Here is an 11,334-nt window from a genome sequence, read left to right as displayed (position 1 = left end):
TGCTGTATATATATATCTATATATAGTATTTTGTTTAACAGTGGAAAAAAGGGCAGAGCGCTTTAGTGTAAAACTTTCATACTCATCTACAGGTCGATGAAGCATTTGACACACATTGCAGACTTGTATACCAAATGTAGTAGGTGTTCCTTACATCTAGTTGTTAGAGTTAGACAAATAGCTATATTTTTAGACAATTGCCTTTTATTATGTAGATTTTGAAGTTATTTTGTACTCCGTTTCAATTACGTTTTATCCTCAACAAGTTAGCTGAGAAACACTTTACGAAGTTGTTCCAGAACATTGCACATTTACGGCGAGTTCTGGCATGTTTTATATTACTAGTATATCATCTTGAAAACTATGTGCCAATTTCTAGAAACTACAGGTAGTTTTAAATGACATAGAGTTGACTTATTGTCGTCTTGACTGTCGTATTGTCGTCTTCACTGGAACAGAAAATGGCAATCTATTGAAAAAAGACGCGATGCCTTTTAGATTGAGACGGTGTAAGATGTGACTAGCATAAGCGTTTTACTCTCTTATTGCCACATTGTGGCATGCATCCGACAACATGGCTCTATTTAATCAGAGCGCAGGTTTGCCTGAAGAAAAAACAGTTCATTGATCTTTCGACCTTAAAATTAACTATTTTGTACATTCAATGAGAACGATCTATTAGTGAAAAATTGCGTAATCTTGTATTACCGTAAATTCTCGATTGATATAGTATTACGCAGCCTTCTTCATAACCGGTGTAATCATGTATGTCTTTATTAAAGTTCGTTCGTTATTGCAGTATTGTATTGGGAAACGTTTCGTGTGTTTTCGAGCGGCCGGTTCGCAAGGCGTCATCATCGCAACGAAAGGTAAGGCAATTTCCCGATTGACCAACCCCCATGGCGAGTAACAATCACCGAGGCGGAGAACTGGTTGGAGTATTAATGCCGCTGTGAATGTATAGGTGCTACCGTATTTAAACTTTGACACCTAAAGACAAAACAACAACAATGTTAAAAAAAACTCGTAATGTATTATGTCTCAAAATCAAAGGCAGAAAAACTCCATACTTGTAAGTATTAATTCGTAAACGTAAAGTCATTCGTAAACGTAAAGTCTGTTCAGAGGAGAGTTAAGACTTTTATCTCGGGGCCCAGGTTATGGAAAGTTTGTTCTTGTGAATAAAAGAGAGCGGGCGGCAGAGAATTCAGAAAGCTAAATTTTAAACTCGGGCGCCTGTCATTGTCGAGGCAGAACTGTCATATGTTATGTTGCAACGATACGAGAACGTACAAGGTTAGCGGACTATTTCAAATTTTACCACTCATAAACCCTCTTACAATTCAGTTTATACGTTGTACTTACCGTATGGGGCATTCCATTTCGGCCGGGGTTCCACTGAGATCGGCTCCGACGAACCATTCAGTCGGCATGACATGAGTCCTTGCGCCGGGAGTTACATGTACCTGAACCGTCACTCCCTTGCGCCGGGAGTGACGTACATTTTCTTACCGTGCGTCACTTGACTTTTTGTTGGTGTTAATATCGACTATACTCAGAAGAAATATGTTCATTTATTGAAGTTATTTCCACTCGTTATTGTACAAAATACACATCGAAGTCGACATGCAGGCGGGGTCCCGAAACGTCCCGAATTGGCACGGAAGTGGCGTCATGGGAGCCGAAAGGTAAGCCGCGGGCCTTACAAAAATTATAATAATTTTTCTTTTGTACCAAAAACCGCCGTGAATTTTAGGCGTGAGTTACCGATTTATATTTTTTCTACGTCAGACATGTCATGTTTCGTGGGGCAACATCGCAACACAAGCGGACGCCCGCGCGCCCCAGGAGGTGGCAAATTGCTATTGTCTTGTCGGCGCGCAAAACAAACATGAAATCCGACCCTACGCATTAACGCAAACGGTAACGCGTTAGAAATAATTTCTGACGATTTTCTAACGATTTTCTGACGAAAATCTAACCATTTTCTGACGAAAATCTAACCATTTTCTGACGAAAATCTAACTCGTTAGTAACGGGGTACCCGGTTAACTATAACGCGAACGGTACTGTATGTTACATCTACAGGGGCGAACATATACTCCTCCATATGTCCAGGTTCTTGTTTCTTAAGACAGCTGTAGGTGTAAGACAGATGAAGCTTATAATACATGGTTTATCTAGTTGCATATGAAATTTTCTAATATAATGTATCAACCCAGAATTCAGGTATTCCTATTTTTTTCTTCTAAAAAACATTTTGAGTGGTATTTGCTGCTACCAAGTATGGTAGGGGCAAAGTACATCTACTCTCGACTCACCATTCGTTAAGTTTGTCCATCATCTCCTCTATGTCGACCTTGGCGTCCCTGTTCCTGACCTGCACGTCCCGACAGTACTGCAGCTTCTGCTCCACGGTGATGTCCAGGTTTGTGTTCTCCTCCTCAAACTCTTCTTGCTGTCAGGGAAATATCAACAGAACAGATAGAGTGAGGGCTTGGTAGGACTTCAACCACCTAAACCTACATGTACATAATGTAAACCCAGAGGACAGAGACAAATGGTGGGCTGCCATCAAGCCTCAGCATCAGTGTGTTTAACCCTCAGAAGTTATTTCTCTGAACCCTCTGTACTTCAGTGTGGTGTCCCTCAGGGAAGTTGTTTAGGCCCGCTTATTTTTACACTGTTTACGAATGACCTACCTTTGTCTGTGTTAAGCAGTACACCTGAAATGTACGCAGACGATACATCTATCTACAAAGCCGGTAAGACTATAAGTGACATCACTGTTGGTTTGCATTCCGACCTTGTAAGTTTATCAGACTGGGTTTGCATGAATAAACTTGTGTTAAATATTCTTAAAACCAAATGCATGCTTTTCGGAACCCCACGTAGGCTTGCTAATATACCTGACAATTCACTAGATCTTGTTATCGGTGATGAGAAGGTTCAGGAAGTGAGGGAGACAGTTTTGCTTGGGCTACATATGGATCGGTCGCTCACCTGGAATTTACAGGTCACTCACATTGCCTCAAAACAATCTAGAAACATCGCCTTATTGAGAAGACACATGTGGGCGATGCCTTTTGCAGTTTGTAAGGTTGTTGTTTGTGCACTGGTTTTGTCAGTGGTACAGTATTGCGCACCAGTTTTAGCTAGCATGTCAGTCTCTAACATGCGCAAACTGCAAGTAGTTCAGAATAGGGCTTGTAGATTATTATTGAAATGTGCTCCTGATACACCTACCAGGCAGATGCATATTGATCTTGGTTGGCTGACTGTGAGTGAGAGATTCTCCTCTAGCACACTGGTTATGTTCTTTAAGATTGTCACTAGTCATGAACCACAGTATATATACAACTCCCTTGTGCCTGTTCATGTATCTCACATTCACAATACCAGATCTGCTGCACAGTACAACTTTAGATTACCCAAACCTAAGACGAACAGTAAGAAGCGCTCATTCCTGTATCGTGCTATATCGTTGTGGAACGACCTACCTTATCATGTCAAGACACTGAGTAACCTTCTCAAGTTTAAGAAAGTCATAGTAAACAGTGTCACATGAAGCCGACCTCTAGTTTTTAAATTGTTAATATTCATTTATGCGTTCCTTTAAATGTTTGATGTTTGATGTATTTTTGTCTTTTTAAACGTTTGCACTGTATCTTATGCACTATTTCCTATGTATATAATTATGTAACGATGTGCCTGTATTCCATGTATTTGAGCCTTGGAAGACTAGCCCTGCAGGGCTAAAAGGTTTCGAAATAAATGAAATAAATGAAATAAATGAAATGAAGTTGGGGAATAACAGACACTAAGCCGTGAGTAAGTGAGTGACTCTTGCTCTACTTGCACCATATCTTTGTCTTTGGTACAAGGACTGACAGGTCTTTCAGTGCTCTAGTAACCTCAACAATTGTCATTGAATCTGACAGTATGACCATAGGACAGTAAGGTTTGATCCGTACTTTTTTCATGCGAGGTGGATTCTTTAACATGCTTGAGGCGCCGCTCCCTTCAGACATGGGACGTCCATTTATGAATGAATGACTTTATTTCAGGAAAAACCCCATAGTACAGACAGGACCACATAGACACTAAACACACAACAATCTATATACATTTAGCATTTATCTGAGGAACTTTCCTAGTGACAACTAAGTACAACTCATTTTGACCAATGTCACTCTATCACCCTTCTTTTTAAAAATTTTCTGTGCCACCCCTATACAGCAGGGTGTTCTTAATCAATTAGCTGATCAGTGCTAAATCAGGACTTACCATCTTAGTCCTCTCGGTCCTGCACTTGTGACAGATCTCATACAGCCTGCTGTGTTCATACTCCTGCTCCTGGATCTTCTTCTGGAAGTCTTTCACCTGATAAAACACATCTCATATATTAAATACTTGTCACAGCAACATTTTCATGTAGCATGAAATATTGATAATGCTTGAGAGAAAGCAAGTAAAAAAAATCAACTCATAGTATCCTGCCTTTGCCAGCACATACTGTAAGTCCAGTTATGTTCACGAATGCTTTATTTCACGAGATGGAGCAATTTGGAAGTTCACGAGGTCTATGACTTCGCGAGTCGGTAATTTTTAACAAGGCGTTACATGTCTGCAAATTTACCGACAGTCAATAATTTTTTTCCGCGTGAGGTACGTGCGAGGTACGCGCGGTTAGAACATGGTTCCGTGGACATGACACTGTCCAAACTGAAGCCCACCCATGCGAACTGGGTCCTGGGTGCACTGGACAGTATCGCCAACAACATGGACATCGCCAGGGGATGGGACCGCACAGAGATCTGAGCCGCTGTGAGCCGACGGGCGCGTGAGTAAAAACAAAAGCCGCCGCCATGTTTGAACTTTCGGCTCGCAAATGTTGCTAACTTCTGCACAGTAGTCCTCGCGTAAATCATCTTTAGTTGTGAAATTTTAGCGCACTGTTCTATAAATTTGCTGTTTGGTAACGTTTAAAACCATGTTGATTCCACAATTTGTAAAAAAAATAAAAAAAATCAAGCAAACTTAGACCATTAGACAACGCGCTATGTAAACAAAGGCCGCCATGTTGGATTTCTTGTAATTTGATTTGTCGATCGGCTTGGCGGTTACTCGGCGGTAGATTTTCGTGCAATTCTTCCCTATAAATACCTGTTAATGTTGTATATGTAGCGTAAATTTTCTTGGGATGTATGGAAATCTTGTGAAATGATTTTTTTGCGTGTAGCTTTGGTGAGTAACGTTGAACTCGTGTAGTTTGATCTCTCGAGGTAAAGACAAAGACCCACGCTATCCCGCTTGGTTCTATTTTTTTGCCGATTTTCCGTACCGTAAATAATTCTGCTTTACGTGGCTTGTACACGACAACAACTTTTTACCGATGTATGTTGTAAAATTCCGTATGTACGATGTTGCACATGTTTACAGCTGTTCACCGCTACGTTATCGCCGAACTAGCGTTCTTGTTAAAACTGATGTTGTCTAGTCGGCTTTGTAAACTTTTACCGTTCTTCGCAAGAAACACTTGTATTACTAGTAACAAAATAATGACTCCGTGAACCATATGCTCATTGAATAAAGTTTATTTGATTCTGAAAAGAAGTCTGCTGTTATTCGTTGAGTCTTGTCATTTACTAGTACTACGTAATGTAGAAGTTGTTAGTATAGAGCTGAGACGCACGATGTTTGGGGGAGGGGGGGTGGTACGTACGGAATGGGTTCGCGAGGAGGTGAGTTCACGAGAAGAGCGTCTTCGTGAAAACCGTGAACTTAAAGATTTCGTAATCAAAAATGGACTTACAGTACATACTTTGGCAGCGAATCAGAAGGCCAAGATTGCAAGTTTGAAATCAAATTTCTCTGTTGTGCAGATATCAGTGAAGCTATATGATATAGACAATGGACATAAGTGGAAGGGGACAGACACATGCTTTGACACCCCTATATTCTGAAAGCTCAACCTATGTTCCGACCACCTTAACCCTATGTCAGAATGTATGGGTGTTGGAACAAAGGGGTATCCCAGTATGTCAGTAGAACGTACTACACCTGAGCAAAACCCGTAATGTACTATGCATAGCACTTCAGCAGAACGTCTCATATAAGGTCGTATTTGCACACATAAGCTTAACATCCTGTCTGTAGCTTTGGAATGTTATGTTGGAAAAGATGTCGTCTGCAAGAGGCAAAATTCTGATGCAATATTGACCAAACAGCCAGGCGCAGTACATTCTGCCGATATGATGCATATCCCCTAATTGGACAATGCTGTCAGATATAAAACTGTGCTGACCTTGATGCCCTGCATGGCCTCCTGTGCGTGAGAGTTCTCCAGTTGCTCAGTCAGCAGCTGGAAGGTGTTCTGGCTGTCCTCGATCTTCTTCCTGGTGTCAAACACCTTCTGCGTGTACGCCGTGTTCATGGCCTGTGCTCTGTTCAACTCAGCCCTGAGAAACAAGCAGGAAGTACAGTTTGGTTTTTAAATTGACAGCAGTATCAAGAATCCCATCTGTAGTGAGCAGATTTTCTCCGTCCCAAATGGTCTCTTTGAGCCGTCTTGACTGTACTGAAAAATGCAAACAGCTGTTGTTATGTCCCCACCCTCTCCCCCTCTCCTTGGTGCTGAATGGCTATCATGTACAACATCACTGGCATAAATAAGATTTTGGTCTTCATGGGTAATTTTGACTGTGCTGAAAGGTTGTACCAAGCTATATTATTGTATCTTCAAGCTCTCCTTGGTGCTGAATGGCTATCATACTGCAAAAACCAACATAAATTGAGTTTGGTCTTAGTAGATTTACTATTTACAGCAGCTGCTTGAGCTGTTGCCTGACTTGGTTCAGCCCTTTCTCGACGGCCTGTCTCTCCATATTAGCCTTGTCCAGTGCCTCCTCTCCTTGGTATTGAATGGTTATCATACACTACATATTTTCTACCCAAGTCTTTTACCTGCGACATGTAGTACTTATGGGCAGCTGCTTGAGCTGCTGCCTGACTTGGTTCAGCCTCTTCTTGATGGCCTGTCTCTCCACATTGGCCTTGTCCAGTGCCTTCTAGAACTTCTATTGCTGCATCCCTACCATCTCCTTCGTACTGAATGCCTATCATATACTACATATTTTCTATCTAAGATCTAAGTCCTTCATCTACTGCCTTTCCACGTTGGCTAGTGCATCATGAAACTTCCCTTACTGTATCTCTATATTGTTGTATCCCTACCCTCTCCTTGGTGCTGAATGGCTATCATACACAACATAAGATCTACTTACAGCAGCTGCTTGAGCTGTTGCCTGACTTGGTTCAGCCCCTTCTCGATGGCCTGCCTCTCCACGTTGGCCTTGTCCAGCGCCTCCTGGAACTTCTCCTCCGTCTTGCGGAGCCGTCCGAGCGTCTGCTCCAGCTCTCCGTCCGTCTCGTGCTGTGCCTGACGGATCCGCGCCATGGAGTCCATCTCAAGGTCAAGCTTCTCTTCTACCAGCGGGCTGGGGTTTAAACAGAGAAACATCCTAAATATGATGCACTATACCCACATACCATATTTTTTTCTCACTCAATAACTAATGACTAAGAAACTGGTGGATGTACCAACTACTGAGTACCTAATACCAGCTCACAAAAGAACAAGAAGTAGTCATGCCTTTAAGTAGTTATCAACCAAGGATCGAGGTGTTCAAAACCTTTTTTCCTACAATTATCATAGAGTGGAACTCACTGTCACTAAGTGCAGTAGGGACATCATTACTACTAGATACATGTAGCTTTAAATATTGCTCAGAGTTAGATGAGCAAAGGCTAGTTCAGTGCAATATAGCCAGCTGCTGCTGGAGGATTCGAACCCGGAACCTCTTGGTTATGAGCTGAGCACTCAGTGTTATTGTACCAACACAAATGAAACCATACAACGTGCGACTGACCAGTGTTTCTGGGTGAAGCCGATGTCCTCCTTCACGTTGATGTTGAGTCGTTCTGCCACCTCAGCCTTGGTCAGGTTCCTCTGGTTCTGCCTGGTCTTGTAGTTCACATGCCAGTGGAGCTCACTGATGTCCATGGCACAGGCCTCGTGCTCTGTGACAACAACAATTGTATGTCCATGAATCATTTCATCAGGTTGGTGAATGGATGAATAGCAAAGTTCTTTATTCAAAACTGAGAGCTGAGAAGAGCTGACATTTTGATGACCGTCTGTCATTTTCACCAGTGCTGGTTCACTATGTTCTGAAGTTAGGTGTTACTGGTTCACTGTACAATAGAGTGTCAAGAAGCAGCACTCCTGTTAGAGGCTCTGAAGAAGGTGTCAAAGGATAGGCATTGAAATGTAAGCATAGTCATTGAAAGGAGAGACATTACTGGTTGTGTAAAAAGAAAACTCACCTCTCTGAACAGACAGCGGGAGTTCCACCATCCTCCTGTGAGACAGCATGTCTATCTTCACCTGCAGCCTCTTGCCCTTCTGTTTCTCCTCCACCAGTTTACTCTCCGTGTCCAGCCGGTCTGCCTCCAGCCGGCCCAGCAGGGCCATCACCTCGTCAATCACCTCCTCCGCGCCCAAATATGGCAGCTCCGGCACCGCCTCCAAAACCTCAGGCTCCTCCTCTTCTGTGGGGCAAAGGGCAAGATATGTGACTTTGAGACTTTATTTTAAAATACATACTGCTAATCTTCCTGGATTTCTCAACAATTCTTTCAAGAACATAAACATATCTTCAGTATATTCATCAAAAACATAACATTAATACCATAACATTAAAATCAGTCCTATTGAACAGTTGTTAAAATATTACTACTGGAACAGTCAAGGTCACTTCAATTCCATTCGGAGGACAGTTCATAGAGTCACTACTGCTACTGCTATTGCTACTACTACTACTCCTGCTACTACTGTCACTACTATTGCTGCTACTTCTACTGATACTACTACTACTGATACTAAGTTACTGACACTACCATACTACTACCAGTACTACATGTACATCCAATAACATACTGTGTTACCTTCATCCATCATGGATACTTATACTACTACTACTACTACAACTACTACTAACTGTTTCTACTCTATCTAATACCATGCTGTGTTACCTTCGTCCTCCATGGACGCGCCGTAACCCCTGACCTCCAGCGTCCCGACAGTGGAGGTCTCGTTGGAGCTGGATGCTCCCAGCAGCCTCCTCTCCAGCGCGCCGATGGAGGAGGAACTGGACGAGGCAGAATGGGCGGCGAACCGAAGCTGCTTTTTTGTCTGGGTTGTGCTACCTGGAGAGGTGAGATTATTATTGCACATGAATTTTTGTGATCTCATATATGTTATGCAATTTTGTAAACATAATTGCATTATTCTTCCTTAGTACACAATCACAGATACATGATCATTATTCGATGTGAAAGTGAAAAAGTGGAAAAAAGTGAAGGTGATCTCGAACCAGCTCAAATGATAGTTAAACAACTTTTCCACTCTTCATGACAGAAAAGACATGATGCTACATGTACATGTATGTAATGTATACCAGTGGGTAGTGGGTCAGGTTCATTGTACCAGGGAAATTTTCCACAAGTGCAAAGAACCAAGTACAAAGTACAATGTATTCTGCAACTGTGAAGGATACAGTGGGGACAGCCTTTCTTCAATTTACAGGACTGGTACCGTATAGAGAATATTTGTCTTACTTTTAGCCTGCGGAGAGGCTTCCAACCCGGAGGACAGAATGCCAGCGATGGGCGGAGGTTCCACTGTGATCCGTCCTGCCGCCGACTCCCCGTACTCACTCATGATCTCTATAGTCTTCTCCTGGAACCAGCGCTCAATCTTGTCCTGTGTAGACAACCATGTCAGTCTGTGTTAGCATAACTTGTGGCAATAGCTTTATGTATAGCACAAGCTTACTCAAACTACGGCTATATCCTGAGTCAATTTCCTTATACCTTAGCCAATATATACTTACTTTATTATGTAGTCCTCATTCCCTTGTTTGAATACTATAGACATTATACTCATTTAATATATAGTACATTGTACGTTCTTCCTTACTTACTTATAACTCTTCATTCCTTGCAATATACAAGGCCATGACTTGTTAAATAGTGCTGTTAAGCAATTCGTATCCATTACAATTACTGTGCAATAAAGTTTGATTGATTGATTGATTGATTGATTGATATCTATTAAAACATGATGTTCCTGCAGGTGACTGTGAATGCCTGTCCCACCTGCAGCTGGTGCAGATGTGAGGTGGCCTTGTTGATGCAGGGAGACACGGCATTGGTCAGGGCACAGCTTCTCCTGCGGAACGGCTTCACAAACCCGTGTGGCCAGTCCTGGGGGATGGCATCCAGCGGGGCTACAGAGTCTGGAAATGCACAAATAAAAACTGGGTTTATATCTACTTTTACATGTACAATGTTATCTGTTGCATTGACTGTCACCACCTATGAAGTGTAAATGAATAACTGCAATGTTTCTTGAAGTTTCTTGAAAATACATATGTAGTCATTATGTACCTGCTGACTCTTCTGCATACTCATCTTCATCCTCCTGTTTGTGCACACCTGGGTCACTCCCCCTACCTATATGTACAAATGGAAAAATATACAATCGTTATGTCACATATACACTTACAACTGTCATCTTTTGATGAGATCGACAAGGAACAACAATTCACAACAAACAATAACAGACTAACTAACTAACTAACAAACAGGCATGTGGCCTTCCATTATTGGATTTAAAAGTCTTCTGCTCTGAAGAAAAAAAACTGAACCATGGAAATAAAATCCATGATTAAGGCAAACAACTTTATTTGAACAGGGATTTTCTTAAGGTTGACCTAGTTGTTGACCTGACATGTAAACAACAACATTATCTAGTATTAGCAAGGGCTCCGTCTTCTGACTAACATCATGGAAACCTTAGGATAATCTGTACAGCTTACCTTCACTCTGGATCTTCTCCAGGGCGAATTTCAACAACTTCTCTTCGAAAAACCCAGACTTTTCGTCATCAGGATCGCTCGAAGGATCAGGGCCAGGAGGGAGAGGGTGTGCGACCGCCCCCTCAAAACCCGGCAAAGTTCTCTCCAAATTGGGGTCTGGCATCGCGATTTTTCAGTCTCTCTTTAACCCTAGGTCCTTACGATGTGGTTCAAATCATTTTAAGCTTCCTGCGTGCCACGAATTCGGCGTTTTGACGCGAAAAATGTCGATGATACACAATTTCAGCCTTCAGCCGCCATATTGTTTTCCGATGTAGCCATGGTTGCCGAGGATTCCCGAAGCACGGAGGGTCAAAGGTCACCTGTTGGTAAAACCGATATTTTTTGGCTT

General features: G+C 42.2%; 1 protein-coding gene across 1 annotated transcript in view; it reads right to left on the bottom strand.

Moving 5' to 3' along the window:
* Window positions 1-11,242, bottom strand: part of LOC109482246 (coiled-coil domain-containing protein 178-like) — a 17,219-nt gene extending 5,977 nt beyond the window's left edge. The window contains exons 1-11 of the mRNA XM_019784938.1: window positions 10,944-11,242; window positions 10,513-10,578; window positions 10,222-10,361; window positions 9,682-9,826; window positions 9,097-9,270; window positions 8,389-8,613; window positions 7,932-8,082; window positions 7,287-7,499; window positions 6,308-6,461; window positions 4,288-4,383; window positions 2,322-2,458 (exon numbers count right to left, since the gene is read on the bottom strand). Of these exons, the coding sequence (XP_019640497.1) occupies window positions 2,322-2,458; window positions 4,288-4,383; window positions 6,308-6,461; window positions 7,287-7,499; window positions 7,932-8,082; window positions 8,389-8,613; window positions 9,097-9,270; window positions 9,682-9,826; window positions 10,222-10,361; window positions 10,513-10,578; window positions 10,944-11,106 (1,664 nt within the window). The 5' untranslated portion in view covers window positions 11,107-11,242. The remainder of the gene's footprint in view (window positions 1-2,321; window positions 2,459-4,287; window positions 4,384-6,307; window positions 6,462-7,286; window positions 7,500-7,931; window positions 8,083-8,388; window positions 8,614-9,096; window positions 9,271-9,681; window positions 9,827-10,221; window positions 10,362-10,512; window positions 10,579-10,943) is intronic.
* Between the last annotated feature and the right edge of the window lie 92 nt (window positions 11,243-11,334).

The sequence above is a fragment of the Branchiostoma belcheri genome, unplaced genomic scaffold (genome assembly GCF_001625305.1).
Source record: "Branchiostoma belcheri isolate BF01 breed outbred unplaced genomic scaffold, Haploidv18h27 scaffold6, whole genome shotgun sequence".
NCBI lineage: Eukaryota > Metazoa > Chordata > Leptocardii > Amphioxiformes > Branchiostomatidae > Branchiostoma > Branchiostoma belcheri.
Note: the sequence above shows the minus strand (reverse complement) of the source record. Positions and strands in the feature narration are given on the sequence as shown.